The 19,455-nt window shown below is 47.4% G+C and overlaps 1 protein-coding gene across 2 annotated transcripts in view; it reads right to left on the minus strand.

Annotated features, from left to right (window-relative positions):
- Positions 1-6,206: 6,206 nt before the first annotated feature.
- THOC5 (THO complex subunit 5) overlaps positions 6,207-19,455 on the minus strand; it is a 30,955-nt gene continuing 17,706 nt past the window's right edge. For both annotated transcript variants that reach the window (XM_022550736.2, XM_089894663.1), the window contains 8 exons: positions 16,020-16,121; positions 15,351-15,447; positions 14,721-14,835; positions 12,584-12,687; positions 12,352-12,439; positions 10,102-10,217; positions 9,239-9,429; positions 6,207-6,438 (listed from right to left, as the gene is read on the minus strand). In XM_022550736.2, the coding sequence (XP_022406444.1) occupies positions 6,375-6,438; positions 9,239-9,429; positions 10,102-10,217; positions 12,352-12,439; positions 12,584-12,687; positions 14,721-14,835; positions 15,351-15,447; positions 16,020-16,121 (877 nt within the window). In that variant the 3' untranslated portion in view covers positions 6,207-6,374. The remainder of the gene's footprint in view (positions 6,439-9,238; positions 9,430-10,101; positions 10,218-12,351; positions 12,440-12,583; positions 12,688-14,720; positions 14,836-15,350; positions 15,448-16,019; positions 16,122-19,455) is intronic.

Genomic DNA, 19,455 nt, shown 5'->3' on the forward strand with positions numbered 1-19,455 from the left:
GATTCTTTAACAGTTATATATATATATGAATGTCAGCCTTAAATAGTACATTAATGATTATAAAAATAATTTCCTGCCTTTCTTGCTATCCCAAATCTGAGTTAACTCATTAAACTTAACACCATTTTGCCTTAATCTTCTCCTTACAGACTATAAGCTTTATGTGTTAATTCATTCAAGAGATATATTTTTTAAATTAATTTATTTATTTTTGGCTGCGTTGGGTCTTCGTTGTGCGCACAGGCTTTCTTTAGTTGCGGCTAGCGGGGGCTACTCTTCGTTGCGGTGCGCAGGCTTCTCGTTGCAGTGGCTTCTCTTATTGCAGAGCACAGGCTCTAGGCACACGAACTTCAGTAGTTGTGGCTCGTGGGCTCTAGAGAGCAGGCTCAGTAGTTGTGGCTCGTGGGCTCTAGAGAGCAGGCTCAGTAGTTGTGGCGCATGGGCTTAGTTGCTCCGTGGCATGTGGGATCTTCCTGGACCAGGGCTCGAACCCGTGTCCCCTGCATTGGCAGGCAGATTCTTAACCACTGTGCCACCAGGGAAGCCCCTCAAGAGATATTTATTGACCTCCTACTGTACCCACCTTGTGCAAGATCCTGGAGATATAGAGGTGAGCAAGATAGAGGTGTGTTCTGCCTTTTCTGGAGCCTGCAGTCTAGTAGGAGAACAAATATAGAAGAGTAAACACAAAGGGTTATGTAATAAAATCGGTTGTATGTTACATTCTTGTGGGTCTCTGTTGGCTTTTGCCACTCTAGCTTCCATTTTCTCTTTTACTGATAAAAAGAGAAACCACATGTCCCCACTCTCAGGCCATGTAGTAGGGTGAATAATGATCCCCCAAAGATGTCTAAGCCCTAATCCCTGGACTTTGCATATGTGATTAAGTCAAGGATTCTGAGATGGGAGATTACCCTGGATTACTTGGATGGGCCCAATGTCATCATAAGGCTCCTTATTAGAGGGAGCAGGAGTCAGAGGAGAAAGTGATGTGATGATGGAAGCAGAGATTGGAGTGATGCACTTTGAAGATGGAGGAAGGGACCACAAGCCAAGTAAAACAGGAAGCTTGCTCTAGAAGCTGGAAAAAGCAAGGAAATAGATTCCCTCCTGGAGCCCCCAGCCCTGCCAAAATCTTGACTTTAGCCCAGTAAAATTGATTTTGCACTTCTGGCTCCCAAAATAGTAAGAGAATAAATTGGCATTGTTTTTAGGCCACCAAGTTAGTGGTAATTTGTTACAGCAGCCACAGAAACCTAATATAGGCCACATGGTTTGGGTGACCCCATGTACCCAGAACTCAGAGATGAACATGTTCCAGGCATTGCGGATCATGCACTATCCCCTGGCCTCTGTGATTAGTTCACAGATTCACATGTGATGCAAGTTTATCCAATGAGAGCCAATTCCAATGATACTGTGGGAGCTGTTGGTGCAGAGAAGCCTTACCAAAGGCTACCCAGAGAACAAATAGCAGCAGAGAAGACAGCACCTTGGAATTACTGCCAGTGTTCAGGTGACAATGACACGGTTTGAACAGCTGAATCGAGCCATGCCTGAAGTCTTCCTCTGCGGGACTTCTTAGTTACCTGGGTCAATTAATTCTCTCTTTTGCTTAAAAATAAAAAAACAAAAAAACAACTATAATGAATGCAATTTTTTAGTTATTGTATCAACAAAAATCCAAAAGTTTAATAATATTTTGGTGAGGCTGTGGAGAAACTAGTCCTCTCATAGGTTGCTGGTGGGAAATAAGCTGGTATATCTCTCATGGAGGAGAATTGGGAAATATCCTTCCAAATTATGAAAACATAGACCCTCTACTCTGGTATTTCTACTTTTGAAAGTTTAACCTACAGATGTACTAGCATATGGGTGAAATGGCTCTGTGCACAGGTTATTTACTAAAGCAAAGGTTAGTAACCAAATATCCATTAATAAGACTAAATAAATTATAATACATCCATTCAATAGAATATTATGCAGCTCTAAAAAAGAACAAGGAAACTTTGTATCTCTGTACTGATAAGGAAAGATATCCAAGATATGAAAAAAAATCAGGATGCATATAGTATGATATTTGTGTGCAAAAATAATTGTGTTTGCTTAAAGAATTTGAAAGGATACAAAAGAAACTAAGCAACTTGGTTGCCTATTTGTGAGGGAGATGGGAACTAGGCAGGTGGGGGATAAGATTGGTAGTGAAACCTTTCACTGTATTTCACTTCTTATGCTTTCTGGTTTTTGAAGCTTGTGAATGTATTACACTTATTCTAAAAATTAAATTAAAAAAACCAATTTGTACACTGTGATCCAAGTTTAGTAAGAAAATAAATGTGCATGAAATCAGAAAATAGAAAACATCTAGCCTATAAGTGGTTATTCTGGATACAGTGGGAAGTAAATATTGTACTGGTTCTGTGGAATCAGGGAAGGAATGGCATAATTTCAGGGTCTACCAACGCTCTGCATTGCCAGAACAGGTGCCCCATCAGGCATTTTAAACCAGTTGCTCACCCAAACTGTCACATATTTTAACTCAAGCTGTTGTTACATCCCAGCACATGGGTGAGTGATTGGGTTTTAGGTCTTTTTGTAGGACTTTACATTTCAACTTGTTAGACTGGGTTCATCTTCGAAATATTTTGGGACCCCCATCCATTCACTCATTTCACAAATACTCTGAGGGTCCTTCTCCACCAGCCCCACTGGGGAGTGCTGGGGTTTCCTTTCCCACCTTAGGTCATCTACAGAGGTGGGGGAAAGCCAAGTTAGAACAGAGAGCCCAGGAAGTTGAGGTGATCCTCTGGTGGGGACCAGGACACAGGCCCACGGACAGCAGGGAACAGATGTGTGGCTAACAGGCTGTGGTTGGCCTAGTGTGACGGGTAATGAGAGCCTGACTCCAGATGAGGACAGAGCCCAGCTTGGCCACTGACTGGTGGACATGAGGCCGAAAAGGAGGGACAGGGCCAGAGAGAGCGAGGCTTCCAGAGCCTGGGAACACTCCAGCAGGGGAAAGGGCATCAGGAAGGTAAGGCCTTCCTCACTCAGGCGGCCTCTTCTCCAGGCGGAAACCTGGAGGCAGAGACAAGAATCGCTCCCCTTTACTGAGTGGTGCTTGGTGTTGGACACGGTCCTGAGTTGATTCTTAATTCCCACAACCACCCTGGGGGGAAGGTTGACTGTCACCTCTAGTTGCAGATGAGGACCCCCTGAGGCTTCGAGTGATTCATGCAATCTGCCCAGGGTACACAGCTGCTCAGGGGTGGGACAGGATCCAGCTGGTAGGTCTGACACCAGGCTGTAACTCTTGACCACCACAGTACTCTTGGTGTACTTGTGTTGCTGAAATGAATAAATGGCCCAGAAGGAGCGCCAGCCTGAAGCTACGTTGAGCCTGAAGCTACTCTTGTGGAAAGGAAAGCCTTGGAGGCAGACAGACCTCCCTGGGCTTGCATCCTGGGTGGGCAGCTCAAGAACCCTGTGAGCAACAGAAAAGTCATTTAACCCTCTGAGTCTCAGTTTCCTCATCTGTAAACATGAAGGGAATGTGTACCCTTTGCAGCCTGCAGTAATTAAATAGGACAGTGAATGTAAAATCATGACTAGCACAGGGCCTGACCCAAAGTCGATGCTTGACATCTGAGCTCAACAGAGAGGCTGCTGAACACCATGGAAAGGCCAGAGTTGGGGCTACAGAGACAGGGAGAAAGTTCCTTTGGAAGCCTGGCAGCTCTGCTCCATTCCATGGATAGGGCTTTTAGCTTTGTTTCCCCAGAGTGATCATCAGGAATGCCCTTAAAATAAAAGGGGTCTTTGGATTTATTTGCAGAGAGAACAATTAGGGGAGGGCAAGCTTGGAAAAAGGGAGAGACTAGGAGACACAGAGAAATCAAAAATATGGGTAGTAGCTTTAAAAAGGCAAGGAACCTGGGCTGAGTCCCAGGTGTGGGAGGATGACAGAAGGGGGCTGCCATCTGGGATGTGCCCCAGTCAAGGCCAAGGCCAAGGCTGAAGAGGAAGCTTTGAGGTCCTCCCAAGCCAGGCCCCTTCCCCCTAATCTGCCCACTGGTGACACAAAAGGCTCAGTTCAGTAGCTCAAAGGGGCTGGATTGTCTTGGGCTTCTCACTAGTTTTAAAACCTTACTCCTTAAGGCCAAAGGATTCTTTTGTTCAGCTTGTTCCTTTCAAGAGGGAAAATCTCTTCTGGAGGGTGACAGGCCCTGATATCCTCTGCCCAGGAAGCAGAGCCTCCTCCCAGCCCTCACAAGCTGTCTTTGCAACCTTGTCCCAGCTCTCGGAGACGGGCTTGTGTGCTGAGTCAGTTTGGCCGCCTTCCAGCCAAGAAGACAGTGAAGGCTGCAATGCAGGGGCCATTAAAGGAACTATTTTTAGGCTCCATTTCAATCTTATTCAGCACAGGCTGTGAGATGCTAGGCTTGAAAGTGGCCAGACCAAGGAGATGCTGGCGGAGACAGAGTCCCAGGCAAGTAGGTCAGGGAAAAGACAAAGAAATCTCACTATGGGAGAGAAAGAAGCTCCCAGAGGTTCATGTTGCTGTCCAAGGTGCAGGAGACAGGCGAGGGGAGCTTTTCAGAGAATCAGCCCTCCTGCATTACCTGAGGAGTCACCAAGAAAAATGAGGAAAGTACAGCGACTTCCAAAAAGAGACTAGGGCAACATGCACCTGGGGAGCTCATTAAAAATATACCTCCCTGGCGCATCTTAGGTTATCTGAGTCCAAATATTACAGTGGGGATGTGTGTTTCCAACCTACTCCCAGGGTAGGTGACTCTCACACACAATGAAGTTCAAGGACCTGAGGGCTGGAGAGTATCTAGGTCTAGAATTCAAAGGAATGATCCAGACTGAGGGGAAGGAAAGGCACAGGTGGTGGCGGTTATTTAACAACCCCCAGAGGTGCCATTCTCCTTTCCTCACTGGTCTCAGGCTTCCACCTATAAAGTGCAGGGTCCTGGCAGGACTAGGAGTCTCTTAGTTCATTGTCAGATGTTTGTAACAGCCACCAATCAGGAGAATTTGGCCATCAGAGACAGTAACAAGGTCTAGTGGAAAGAGTGAGGGGAAGGGGGAAAAAGAGCTTTTGCTTTTTGTGCTATGCGACTTTGGCTTCCCCGGCCACCTGCTAACAGCAGGGACTTAGCATAACAAATACCAAGATAATGAGGACCTGCCAAAGCAAGGTGAATTGTTCTCACTCTGCTTTTCTTGGCCACCTAGGGAAAGCCTATCCACACATGCTCTTTCACATTGTGCCTCGGCTCCCACCTGCCCATGCAGACTGCAAAGCCACCCCTTCTTCCCTAAGGAGACACAAACAAAGGCCACATGGTCAGGTGACACTTTAATAGGCTAGAAATAGAAAACCTGTCTTTGGAGACTATCAAGAGCCACATGCTTTACATGTACCTCTCCAGTTTTGTCAGCACCACTTATTGAAGAGGCTGTCCTTTCTCCACTGTACATTCTTGCCCCTTTATCAAAGATAAGGTGACCATATGTGTGTGGGTTTATCTCTGGGCTTTCTATCCTGTTCCATTGATCTTTTTGTGCCAGTACCATACTGTCTTGATTACTGTAGCTTTGTAGTATAGTCTGAAGTCAGGAAGCCTGATTCCTCCAGCTCCGTTTTTCTTTCTCAAGATTGCTTTGGCTATTTGGGGTCTTTTGTGTTTCCATACAAATTGTGAAATTTTTTGTTCTAGTTCTGTGAAAAATGCCAGTGGTAGTTTGATAGGGATTGCATTGAATCTGTAGATTGCTTTGGGTAGTACAGTCATTTTCACAATGTTGGTTCTTCCAATCCAAGAACATGGTATATCTCTCCATCTATTTGTATCACCTCTAATTTCTTTCATTAGTATCTTATAATTTTCTGCATACAGGTCTTTTGTCTCCTTAGGGAGGTTTATTCCTAGATATTTTATTCTTTTTGTTGCAATGGTAAATGGGAGTGTTTTCTTGATTTCACTTTCAGATTTTTCATCATTAGTGTATAGGAATGCAGGAGATTTCTGTGCATTAATTTTGTATCCTACCAAACATAAGGTAGATAGCTAGTGGGAAGCAGCCGCATAATAGCACAGGGAGATCGGCTTGGTGCTTTGTGACCGCCTGGAGGGGTGGGATAGGGAGGGTGGGAGGGAGGGAGATGCAAGAGGGAAGAGATATGGGAACATATGTATATTTATAACTGATTCACTTTATTATAAAGCAGAACCTAATACACCATTGTAAAGCAATTATACTCCAATAAAGATGTAAAAAAAAAAAGAGCCACATGTGCGCCAGAGCAGAAAGCAGAGGCACAGCAGTTGGGTCTGGGGGGAAACAACAGGCTGAGTGGGAGGTCAGCGATGGCTGAAGAATCCTTGAGGATGGTTATATTTAAATGGCTTCATCCTGCTGGGGCCTCTAGAGAAACAGGAGAAGGGAGAATAGTGTTAATACCATACCCTTTGGGCTGATAAAATAAATTACAATTCATCCACACTAATAGGGACTACTATTAGCTGTTAAGGAAAAAAAAAAGGAATGTTGTAAGAAAAGCAGACTGCAGAACAATATGAAAGGTGTGATGCACTTCTGAAAAAAATGTCTTTATGTGCCAGCAAAGGCATGAACACAAACCTGGAAGGGCCCTCACTGACGATGTGCACTTTGGGGGACAGGGCCTGGGCACCCTCACTTTTTAGTGTTTTTACCAAACTGCTCACTGTTGTTTGTTATATTTAACAACAAACATGTTTTATTTCTATGATTAAAGAAAAACCATAAAATCCTCCTTTGCAGGGAGATTCCCATGCAGGTAGGAGTCTGGGTGTGAAAAGAATCTGTACAAAGTTCCTGCCAAGAGCCATGTGCTTTATACTCACTACCTCTTAGACGCTATTTCTATCATTTTATAGATTTTAAAGGTGAAGAAACAGGCTTAGGGACGTAAACTGTCTGCCCAACATTATATGGTCAGAAAGCAGCACAGCACAAATTCAAAACCAGGTTTGATGCCAAAGCCTGCTGGCCACAGGCAGGCTGACAATCACAGCCAAAGCCTGGACCCTGAGAAGCTTAGGTGCTTCAGCTCCAATCCTGAGCCCCCCAAGCAAAACCTCACACAGGGTTCTTTTCCATACAACTCCACAATGAATGGCATCCAGCTAAAGGGCCTCTCGTTTATCTGCCTATGACTGACATTCAATGGTAACCAGGAGGTGACACCTTGGATCTTGGTCTGAGGGAGGGTGAGAGGCAGTGTGTGTTGTGTTTGTGTGTAGGGGTGTGCAATCACTTACTTAGGGAGGGCTTACTCTGCCTGCACTGTGCTTGACACTTTACATGCACTGCCTGGTTTAATTTCATCCTCCCAACAACACCTGAAGTGGATGCCATTTTAGGGATGAGGAATCTGAATCTCAGAGGGGTTAAGTACAGACCCCAATCACATAGGCTGGAGCTGCAATTTGAACCTAGGCCTTTCTGGCCCCAAAGGCTTTGCTCTTTTTTTTCCGACCGTGCCGCACTGCATGTGGGATCTTAGTTCCCTGACCAGGGATCGAACCCGAGCCCCCTGTGTTGGAAGCACGGACTCTTAACCACTGGACCACCAGGGCAAGTCCCCCAAAGCCTCTGCTCCTAGCCATGACGTCATGTACCTCCCCAACATCAGAAGGGTGCAGTCATCCAGGTAAGTCTAGGCATACAGCTGATGGAGACCCCATAGCCTGAAGGTACCCAGCCATGGGCAGAGCCAGACCTTGCGTTTCCTGCGGCCCAGGCCAGCCCTTTGCAGCCCAGCCCCTTGGCCTGATCCCAGTGGTCAGCTGAATTCCAGGCCAAGAACCTCACATCCCACATCTCATCAGTCATGGAATTAACTGGATCTGAGTAGCCAAAGGAGCACCTTCCCAGAATGTCCTGCCAGAGAAGCTCAGCCTGGGAGACATACCAACCACTTCAGAAAATGGGTCCTTCAGGAACCATTAGATAACAGAATATAAACACTAGCTGTGTGAGAACTCCCACCCTGGAAATGTGCTACAGCAGGCTGGGAGCGGGGGTAAGAGCTGAGTTCTCACGCAGACACACCAAGGAAAGCAAGTCCTAGAAGGCACCAACATCTAGCCGCCAGCTCTGCCTGTCACCAGCCACTCCAGGGCTGCAGCTGGTTATTATCAGCTAGCATGACAAACCAGGCCAGGTGCAGGTGCCAGACGGAGGTGGGAGGATGCTGGGGCAGCTTCCAGGAGCTGAAGCTGGCTGTGTGAGAAGAAGGTAAGGGGCAGGTAAGGCACCTTTTAGACTGACAGAGAACAAAGGGATGTCCTGATTAGATACAGATGCTAGCCCTTCACAGACACCATTCCTCCCCAACCCCTTGCCCAAAAGGGAAGGGATGCCTGAGCAGTGTGGACTCTGTAGAGTTCTGAAACTGGCTCTAAGAACGCTAGTTAAGGGATGAAAGGGAAAGAAAGGACCCAACATCAAGGAGAAAGGAAAAGCAGCTAGCAGTGCTGTGCATGTAGACACGCTAAATACCAAGCTGTCAGGACCTGCTGGCATTTTCTGAGCCTCTGCCTGTGCCAGGATCCATTCTGGAAGCTTTACATGAGCTCTCTCTACTTCATCATGAGTTAGAAGGTAACACCTTTGGGAAAGGTTCAGAGCTGAGCTGAAGTGACTCTTCCAAAGTCACATAGCTGGTGAGCAGGAAAGCAGAGATCTGCACTTGTGTTTGTGTTACTTCAAAGCTGGTTCCTTCTGTGATGCCTGACTGCCTATAGCTGCGATCCCCCGAGATGTTTGAGTACCTTAGGAAGTACAACAGACTCTGGGGACTGGTGGGATGCAAAGAGTTTAAAAAGTTCATTTGGACCATGAAAAGCAAACCTACTGTTTGCCACAGAAAGTAGAGAAAGGAAAGTTCAGTCAAATCCTCTTGCTCACTTGGCGTGTGACCCACCTCTGGGGGGTGTGCATGATGAACAACTGGACCAGGCTGGTAGGATGGGGGCCACAGGGAAAGTTTTAGGAATAAGGGAGCAAGCTCTCCCCAGGAAATCTGGCAGCAGGATTTTAATTTCCACAGTGAATGGAGACTAGTGCCCCGGGAAACGTGCGTGCCTTCCATGCCAGGCTCACCTCTGCCCCAGGTCCCTGTGAGAGGCAGGGCTGGAGGTCCCTGGACCCGGCACCCCCGCCCCTCCCCTCACCTCACCTGAGAAGCCGCAGACACATTTTCTCCTGGGGAAATTCCTTGGGCCCCTCCACACTGTCGTCGTGGCTCTCCGTCTCCAGGTAGACATCCAGCAGCACGCACAGGCGCTGCAGCTGGTTCGTCAAGAGCTGGTGGCCGGGCCAGTGGCCACACAGCTCCTTATAGCACACATTGACCTCACTCTCCATGGCCTATGGGTGGGAAAACCAGAAACTTAGCACCACTTTCAGGCCAGCTGGGTCTGATGGTTTCACAAGAACTGCACCCGGGCCTCCGCAGGAGCTCGGCCTCTGCAGATCAAGCCGGACTGACTTGTCCTGAGGCTCCCTCTCCTCAAGACAATGGGGTCTTCCTGATCCTGACTCAGAACTTTCCCTGCCTTGCACATCCACAGACAGAGACGAAGATGTGTAGAAGATGAATCTCAAGATGAGATCCAAATCAGGTGTTAGGGTTAAAAACGTGCTCCATGACTATTGAATCAAATCCACAGGTATAACAATAATTAACAGGTGTAATGATCTCGGACATCATCTCATTCCAGCACTTTCTGTGCATCTGAGTTTATTCTCATTTCCACAGAAGCCCAAACAACAACCTTTCACAGCAGGTATTTATATTACCCCTATTTCATAAATAGGGTGAACCTGTGGACCCCAAGCTAGATAAGGGGTTGGGATGGGTCTGAGCTCTTTCTGCTACTATGTCATGCACCCTCCAGCAAACTCTACAAATCCCGGCAGGCCCCTCTGCCCAGTGAATTGTGCCAGTGCCCAAGCCCTCAGCTGCGGCAGGTTCTGCCCCTGCCCACCTCCCCAAGAAGGCTCTCCCTGCTCCTCCCACCACCCCCAGCAGGTCCTTACCCGAATATTGTCGTCGTTGTTGTTGGTTTTCTCCCCTTTCCAGTTCAGACAGAGCTGGAAAATGGGTGGGATGGAGGAGTAGCCGGGGTTCAGCACCACGGCAGCCTGGAGCTTAGCTGGGAAGGGATGGGAAAGGAGGAAAACTCAGTTCTGAGACCTGGCTTGTTAGCTGAGGCACGCTCCCCGCTGGACCCGAGGCTAGCTCTGTGTCTCACACTAATCCAAGTGCTCAAAGCACATTCTGGTACTGACTTTTACTTTTGTTCTAGAATCTCCCAAGTGGAACTGCCAGGTTGCAGAAAGTGAGGTCCTGTGACTCTGGTCCCTCCAAGGACACAGAGCTGTGTGGACTCCCCAGAGTCTGGTCCACAATGAGTTTGCCCAAGAGTTCTATTTACTCCTTTGACAGAAGTTTGTTTTCATTGGCATTTATTTGCCAGCAAGTTAAGGATTTTCCCATGTGAAGGTTTCCTGTTTTTTCCAACAATATTGGGTATTAGCTGTTACATTAGTCAAATATATTTTTTCTATTCTGTTCTTTATCTATTTTGTTATGTGCAGCTTTTTCATAGCTAACATTTAATGACTACCTACTGTTTTCCAAGCACTGTGCTAAGCCCTTTGCACACATTTTATTTCATCCTAATAACGATTCTGAGGTAGGTACCATTATTATCATCCCATTTTACATATAAAAAAACTGAGGCTCTGACAGAAACTTCCTTAAGATCATCAAGCAGTTGCAAAGCAGCAATGCTGAGTTTAATCAGAACTACCTGATGCCAAAGCTGTGTTCATAATCATTATATGAAATATTTGCATTTTTTAACTTTTTCATTTTTTCTCTGGTGATAGCCTTTGCCTTTTTCAATAGGATGACATTTATCCTCTCCATCAATGGGCTAGGCATTTAGCCACTCCTTTTCATTATTTATGGAGGAAAAAAGGAACTCTCTGACCCACCAGTAATTCAAATAAATAAGAGAACAAGAGAGTTTAGGTTAAAACAATTCTTCCCTGACAGTCGCAACAACATTTATTAAAAGGTGACACTTTCCTGTTGTTTCTGCCGTAACAGTTTGCACATATTTCGGGGTTTATCTCTGTTCACTAATTTTTTGTTTTTAACCCATACCATGTAACTGTTGTCCACTTATCCATTTAAATTTCACTCTTAATTTTTCAAATTCTATAATGCATCTAATGAAAATTTAAATGATCACATTCATTCCATGTACGAATCTAGAATACTTATCATCTTTCCAAGCTTTCTTCCGCTCAACCAGGAAGCAGAAATGATGTCCTCCAATGACCTCCCACCCTTGGGGCTTTGTAAATTTACTGGATGCATATTTTGTGCCCTTTCAAAATAGCACTCTGTTGTTTAGGGATGAGGTTAAAGTATTTTTTAAAAGGGGAGAGGATGGAAAGCAAATGCAAAATTCCAAATAGCAGTCACCTATTGTCAGGGTGAGAATGAAGTGGGATCAAGGAGCCTCAACTGTATCTGAAATTATTTAATTTCCTCAGAATATTTCTAAAAACATGCAAAGAAAAGAAAGAGAGAAGGGAAGAAATAGACACACTTGAACATCAAAGAGTGCAAGCTTTCCTGACATGTCTCGTACTGTCTTGGAACTACAGACAACTTCCTCCGCCCGGTGGCCTCAGCACTGAGCCCCTGGGGTGGGATCCTGCAGGCTGTGCCAGACCTGCCAAGGCTGGGGCCGGATGACAGCACCACAGGCAGCATCAGGGTGGCTCCAGCAGGAAACCCTGGCCGATCAGATGCCAGGACAGCTGTGAGGAATCACAGCGCTCGATGCCTCCCAAGTGAGTGCAGGGACTGCAGAGAGGGAGAAGGGTCCTGCACTTCACATCCTGAGAGTAACAGCCCTTCCCTGAAGAGGGGGACGAGCAAGCATCTGATTCTAAAATGCAATGAAACAAAGGGGCTAAGAGCTCAGGCTCAGAGGTCAGACTGGGTTTGTGACTAAGCCCTACTTTCCTCATCTACAAAGCAGGAATATCACCAGCCCCAGGACTGTCCTAAGGATTAGCTGATAAACCACGGACATGACTGTTGCAGAACAAGTCCTGGCTGAATGCTGCCTCTCACAACTATGACTGTTTGCTAAGTCCCCACTGCAGGATTCCAGGATCTTTCGCTTCCTTTGGGCAACTCCCAGGAGTGTTTTATTCTCAGCGGCTCCCCTTGCCTAGAGCAACTGTGATCAGCAGAGCAATTACCTGTGCCCCTTTCCACGAGTGCCATATAGTAGAGATTGGTGTCCCCAGCCAGTCCCGCCTCCATGATGTCTTTGGTAAAATGCAGCTCCTAGAAGTCACCAAGGACAAGGGGTGAACTGCTGGCTCCTCTAGTCAAATCCCCTGCTCTTCTGGTGGAGGAGCAGGAGCTGAAAGGTGACGTGGGCCTGCAGTCCCCAGGACAGCAACAGTGGCCTGTCACCCTTCTACCTACCGTATAATCCTCATGGGCAATCGTCACCCACTTCACCAGGCGAGAGACAACCTTTGCAGGGAAGAGGTACTGGCAGTCACTGGTAACTGGCACAATGCCGTGTTCTAAAAGAGAGCAGGACAGGTGGTGTCACAGGTAGAAATCAGCTGTCACAGCTGGGTAACTAGCATCTTCTGTAGGGCTCAGATGGCCCTGCCAGCTGTCCAGGTACACTCGGTACTCAGGTGCCCAGGTCAACACGTGCCAGAAACGAAGGCACACCAACCTGACCTTTACCCAGTGCTTGTGCTTGAGGCCGGACCCAGCACCAGCATTCACAGCACTTTATCCTTAATGCAAATGATGGCCTGCCAAACAAAAAAACCCCTGCAGCCAGAAACAGAGATGTACGGTGTCTCTGCAGCAGTGACTGTTAATTAGACCAAATAGCCAAGAGGGCTGTTCTCAGAGCTGACCTTGATGGAGAAAGGACTGAAGTGTTCTGTGTTGGTTCCTCCAAGGGAAAAGAGCAGGAGGACTGCTCCAGGGTGAATTCCTGCTGGCGTTTCAATAAGCAAACGTGCCAACATGGTAAACGCTGTCCAGGATGACAATCACCCAACCCTGGGACAAAACAAACTAAGCAATGCTGATGGGGAGCAAGTAGTGCTGCCCTGGAGAAAATAGAGTCCACGTGAGGCCTCCAGACGGGTCCTAGGAACTCAAAGCCTTTCCTGACAGTGGCTCTTTTAGATCAGAAAGATCTTAACCCTCACTCCTTACAAGTCCCTTGTACATGGTAGGCTCTTACAAGTATTTACAGAATGAACAAATGAAAAGCCCCACATGGCCACCATCTTGGTCAAGGGCTCATCAGAATAACCTGGGACCTTATGGAAAACACAGGGGCTCAGCCCCACCATGGAGGATGTCAGCTCAGGTGTCAGGGGAGGGATGAGGCGTGGATCCCTGGACAGCTGTATTCAAGTAAGCTGAGTGTAAGCTCCACAAAAGCAGGGCTCTGTCTTGTGCTCATGGCTCTTCTCCCAGCACTATTCTGGCTGCCTGGAATGAATTAGGCTCCTATTAAAACGCACATCAGGACTTCCCTGGTGGCACGGTGTTTAAGAATCTGCCTGCTGGGGCTTCCCTGGTGGTGCAGTGGTTGAGAATCCGCCTACCAGTGCAGGGGACACGGGTTCGAGCCCTGGTCTGGGAAGATCTCACATGCCGCGGAGCAACTAAGCTTGTGCACCACAACTACTGAGCCTGTGATCTAGAGCCCACGAGCCACAACTACTGAGCTCGTGTGCCACAACTACTGAAGCCCGCATGCCTAGAGCCCGTGCTCCACAAGAGAAGGTACCACAATGAGAAGCCTGCACACCGCAACAAAAGAGTAGCCCCTGCTCGCTACAACTAGAGAAAGCCCGCGCGTGGCAACAAAGACCCAATGCAGCAAAAAATAACAAATAAATAAAATAAAATAAATTTATATATATAAAAAAAAGAATCTGCCTGCCAATGCAGAGGACACGGGTTTGAACCCTAGTCTAGGAAGATCCCACATGCCACAGAGGAACGAAGCCCGTGTGCCACAACTATTAAGCCTGTGCTCTAGAGTCCGCGAGCCACAACTACTGAAGCCTGCGAGCCACAACTACTGAAGCCTGCGTGCCCAGAGCCCGTGCTCTGCAGCAAGAGAAGCCACTGCAATGAGAAGTCCGTGCACCCCAACGAAGAGTAGCTTCCGCTTGCCACAACTAGAGAAAGCCTGCACGTAGCAACGAAGACCCAACACAGACCAAAATAAATAAATAATTAAAAAAAATTTTTTTTTAAATAAATAAAACGCACATCAAAGTCTGACGTGCACTGACCTAGCATGATGCTCCTGACCAATCTGCTAACCTGGGCCCCCAAAAGGCTTTGGGCTGAGACAGCCCTGGTGGCCCTGAGGAGAGCTCAGACCTCTGCTTGGCAGCCTACAGCTCTCCCCAGTGGCCCAGCTAACACCTCTGCTCAACAAGAGCCAGAAAGCCAGCCCGTTTTGATTTGTCATCAGGATTCAAGAAATCTGAGTGCAGGGCTCCGTTGTCTTTGTCCCTGTGTTGTCTGAGTGGCTCTCAGGCCACAGCCCTAACTAGCACCAGCTTACCCAGGGAGGCAAACTGCTTGTGGAGGGCCAAGCGGGACTGCACCCTGGTCTTCAGCAGTTTCATGGTGGTCTCCATGTGGCTGGCGCTCAGAGAGTGGTCAGCGATCACAGTGTGCTGTGGAGGACAGCGAGTGGCACACATGTTAGTAGCTCCCCATCCCTTCCTCCAGGCACCCCTCTCTCCTAGCACCTGCCTGCCTGTGGCAACCTGGACTACTCACGTCCTGAGATGCCTTCTGGGGACAGCAGGGTTTCCCTACTGTGACAGGCCAGAGGCTGAGTCCCAACAGGAACGATACAAGGTGCTGAGATCTTAAGAGGTCCCCTAGGGTTCATTTCTGGCACCTTCGTACATAAGACCAAGGGGTAGCAGCGCCTGGAGCTGCACTGCACGCAGGGCAAGGATCCAAGTTACTTTGACCTAGAGGGCTAACAGGCTCATGGCAAAGGCAAAAGGTACCTAAACACTTGTAGGCCTTGGACATTTTAGTATCCTGAGTGGAGGGAAGATAGATCATAGCCCAGAGGGATAGCATTCTGCTAGTTCAAAGTCCCAAAGCCCTTCTGGAGTCTGTATGGGAGAAGAGGAATAGAGGTCCTCAGCTGAGGGGACCAGATCAGTAGACACACCTGGGGCTGCTCTTTGGGGAAGTGGAGGCCACCCAGCTTCTGCACCCACAAATAGGGATGCCCTAAGTCAAGTACGTAGTCCCTCAAAGTCAGGATGCTGCAGAAAAGAACACAGAATGAAATGATTCTATAAGTCATTTCTGCAGTGGTCCCAGGATATATCCCTCCTCCCACCTTCTCATCTCCCCAAAACAGAACGGTCCCACAGGCTCAGCTGCACCCACGGGCAGGCTGCCAACAAAGCCTCTTAACTTCATCAGTTCCCTACTGTGAATTTCATCTCTCCTAGTCACTTTTCTCTTTTTCCCTTGGCAGCCTTCAACTCATTAGCAAATATCAATAAAAAGGCAGTATACTTGATCTCTTCATCAGTCCACCAATTTATAAAATATTTAAAAAATTTTAATCCTCAGAGAATTAAAATGTTAAATACATCTATTATCACATTCCCAGAGTTTTGATCCTTCCACCCTTTCCCACCCTCCATGGCCTCATAAGCAGGAAAAGGCATGTGTTCCCTTCTCTGGACAGAGCACTCCCTCCTGCCCAGCCGCCTCCCCTGTCCCCTGGGAGGCCTCTGGCCCTAACAGGTCTCCAGCTTTGGGTTTGAGCCACAGGAGAAACTCAGAAGCAGAGAGGCTGGGAGAGGAGGAAATGCTGCTGACTCACCCAACTTTATCAAACTGATACTGATTGGCTGGATTTGGAGTTTTCTTTCCATGATCCCCAGGATACAAACAGCTCAGTACTGAGTCAGGAGACAGCAAGTCACTGGAAGAGGAAAAAGACTGCAGTGAGAACGCCGGCCAACCCATTGCTTCCACGCAGACGTGGGCATTTGGCGGTGGTAACACCCCCTCTCACTGATGATCAAAGCCAGACCCTTTATATGCCTGAGGTCATCAGATACTCATAACCCTATGAGGTAGGGAGTATCATCATTTCCATTCTACAGAGGAGAAGATCAAGGCTTTAAAAGATATGGCTTGTCCAAGATCACACTGCTATTAAGTGCTGGAGCCAGGATTTACTCTATTCCATCAAAGACAGTAATACTCTTAACCATCAATTTTTTAAGAAACCTATCCCTTCAAGAGTTACATGGTGACCAGAGCCTTTTCCTCAGGGGAGCAAAGCCCTGTGACACAATAGGAATAATCAGAATTTTCATAGGAGCAAAACAGATCCCTTCTACCCCAGAGAGATCCAGTGTGAAGCTTTGATATTGTGCTTATCTCACTTTTTACCAAATCTCATGCTATCACAGAAATAGGTCCCCTTTAAAATTCCCAGAAAAAGATGTATCACATAGACTGGAGACAAGGTGACCTAGTGCTGTAAGCAGAGAGACACGGTGATGCCACAGCCACCTACTCAAAATGGTTAAACATGTAATTAAACGTGACAATCAGGGAAGAGATGGGGAGAGAATGGAGTAATTTGATCACAAAGGTCAACGAGGCCCATTCTTTCCCTTCACCAAAGGGAGTTCCCCTTCGCCTTCCAGGGACAGCGTCAGGAGTGACTCAGGCGGAAACTGCTGCTCTGAGCCAGCAGGCCTCCAGGAACTTAGCACCGGGAGGGTGGCAGCTTCTGGCTCTGCCCTGCTCTCTCTCCTGACAGTGTCTCCCTGCACCACCACGACCCCCAAGGGTCTCTGTCCCCTTCGCTGCTTCACACAGAGAACCGGCTAGAAAATGAATAATTGTCAGTCTTTTAGCCAATGTTTAGTGACTGTTACTAATATACAGAATCAGCCAAAATGAAACAGAACAGCTAAAAATGCACAAGATTAGGATTTTAAATTGATGAAACCTGATGGAAGAATCAAATCTTCTCGACAAAATTTCCATCTGCAATATGGAAATTGGCAGAATATAGCTGCAAAATTGGCTGCAATATGGAAAATGGCTCAGGACAACTGAATTTGGTAAAAATAATGGCCATTAAAGAGAAGGCTATATACTCATAATATGACTATTCAAAACACTATTCAGTTACTCAAGTCTTTGTTATAAAGTTTTAAGAGATTTTTAAAATCTTCGTAAAGTGGAAATGGAAAATAATTTAAAATAATTCAATGCCTTAATGAAAAACTGATTAATGAATTAAAGTGGCCTAATGGAGATCATTCTGGAAAACAATTTCTTGAGGAAAATTCAGCAAGGTTCATATAATTCTGAATAAAATGTTTATAATAAAAACATGAATTTCCTAATGAATTAAGAGATCCTGGCATCAGTCGTCAATGTTGCTAACATCTCAAAAATAGAGACAGCCTGTGCCTCCTGATAAAATCATGCAACATCTCTGACACAGTGCTGCACACCCACCTCCCCCGCTAAAAATGGAATCTGATCAGGTCTCTAACTCTACCTACAATTTACAGGAAATACAGGGGGAGGGAGTAACACGTTCAATTGTACCGCAGGGATGCAATCATCAAAATGCAGCCTGGGGGAAACCTACAGAGCAAACAACCTACTTTCCTCAACAAATAAAAGATGGCAGGACATTCAGATGGAAAGACACCTGAAAGAAGCTTCATCCAACTGCAACACATGGATCTTAAAAAGATCCAGATTCAAAACCCAAACTGTAAGAACAAAACTAACAAAGAACACTTACAGGGAAATCTGAACTCTGACTAGATAATTGATATTAAGGAATTAGTGTCATACTGTGATTAAATTGAAATTTTTAAAAAGTATCCCTGTTTTAGTTGATAAATAAATAAAACCACACACCATGGTGTCTCCATGGGGCGAAAGCAGCCTTGAGCAAAGGCCTCTAGGCTGCGAGTCTGAAGTCTAGGCCCAGCACTTCCATAATTGGACATATGCCCCTGAACTCAGTTTCTCCATCTGTAAAATAGGGGGATGAGCCAGACAACACCTGAAGGCCCTTAAAGAGCTAATCCTGGCTTCAGGGTGGTGTTTCCTTTTGGGTTTCCTCCCTCTTTGGGGACCAGGGCAATGACAGTAGTGTAGTACCATGGTACACAGGCCCGGCTGGCTTTGAATCATCACTCTCCATGCACTACCTGTGACCCTGGGGCAGCCTCTTAACTCTGCAGAGCCTCAGTTTCTTCACCTTGTAGAGCTACTGTGAGAATTAAATCTGATGATGACAAACAGCTGTCATTTACCAAGCATTTCACCTATGCTAAGCATTTTACCTGACTCACACAGGCACCCTGGGAGGGGATCTAATTAATGACCGGAATGAGGAAACAGACTCAGAGGCCAGGTAATCTGGCTAAAGGTGCACACACAGCTGTGAGGGGAGACCTGGCACTCGCAGAGCTCGTAGCCAGTCTGCAGTCCCGCCCCTATCACTGTATGTGCAGCGCCCCGCAGGGGAGTGGGCTTCAGTGCACACTGGGGCCAGCCTGCAGCCCCGTGACTTAGCAGATAGGACATCTGAGAAGTGAGCAGGCAGAACAATCACGACAAAGAGCTCCACTGTGGCCAGGGCCATCATGGGGCCCTCGAGCTGCTCACTGGACCAGCGCTGCAACTGGGTTCTCTGAAGAAGCCAGCCCTGGGCTCCCTCTGCTGGGGTGAGGTGGGAACAAGGTCAACTCCATCCAGAGTGCTCGGGGTGGTCCAGCAACACTCTCAAGCACAGGGACCAAGGATGCAGCCTGAAGGGGGTGTGGACTCTAAGTGCAGGGTCGAAAACCCAGGGGAAACGCCACCATCAGGCAGGCCTGGGAAGAGTCCCATCCCACCAGGCACCAGACCCACGTCTCCCTCACTGATCTTTCTACACCTGACTTGAGGACTCACTGGAAGCAGGTGGGGCAGGGTCGGGAGGCGTGCCAGGCCAGGTGAGCCTACTTCACCCCCAGGCCCTCTCGGTCCTCCTCCCTTCCTCCCACGCTGGCTGTGGAACAAGCAGCCACAGTCAGGGCCTTACTGGGGATGCTCCACCTGTGGCTGCCACTACGTGCCTCTGCTCACCCTCCTCAAAACCCCCACAGGGACCCGCCAGTCTTCCTCCCACTGCCCAGGTAAGGACAACGTGGGATTGAGCTGAGCTGCAAAGTGAAATCCCAGCACCTTGGGACAGAAAGAGACAAGAAAAAGAGAGGCCTAAATTT

This window comes from Delphinapterus leucas, chromosome 14, assembly GCF_059928025.1.
Source record: "Delphinapterus leucas isolate spDelLeu-1000000601 "Yukka" chromosome 14, BTC_Dleu_Yukka2, whole genome shotgun sequence".
Classification (NCBI taxonomy): domain Eukaryota; kingdom Metazoa; phylum Chordata; class Mammalia; order Artiodactyla; family Monodontidae; genus Delphinapterus; species Delphinapterus leucas.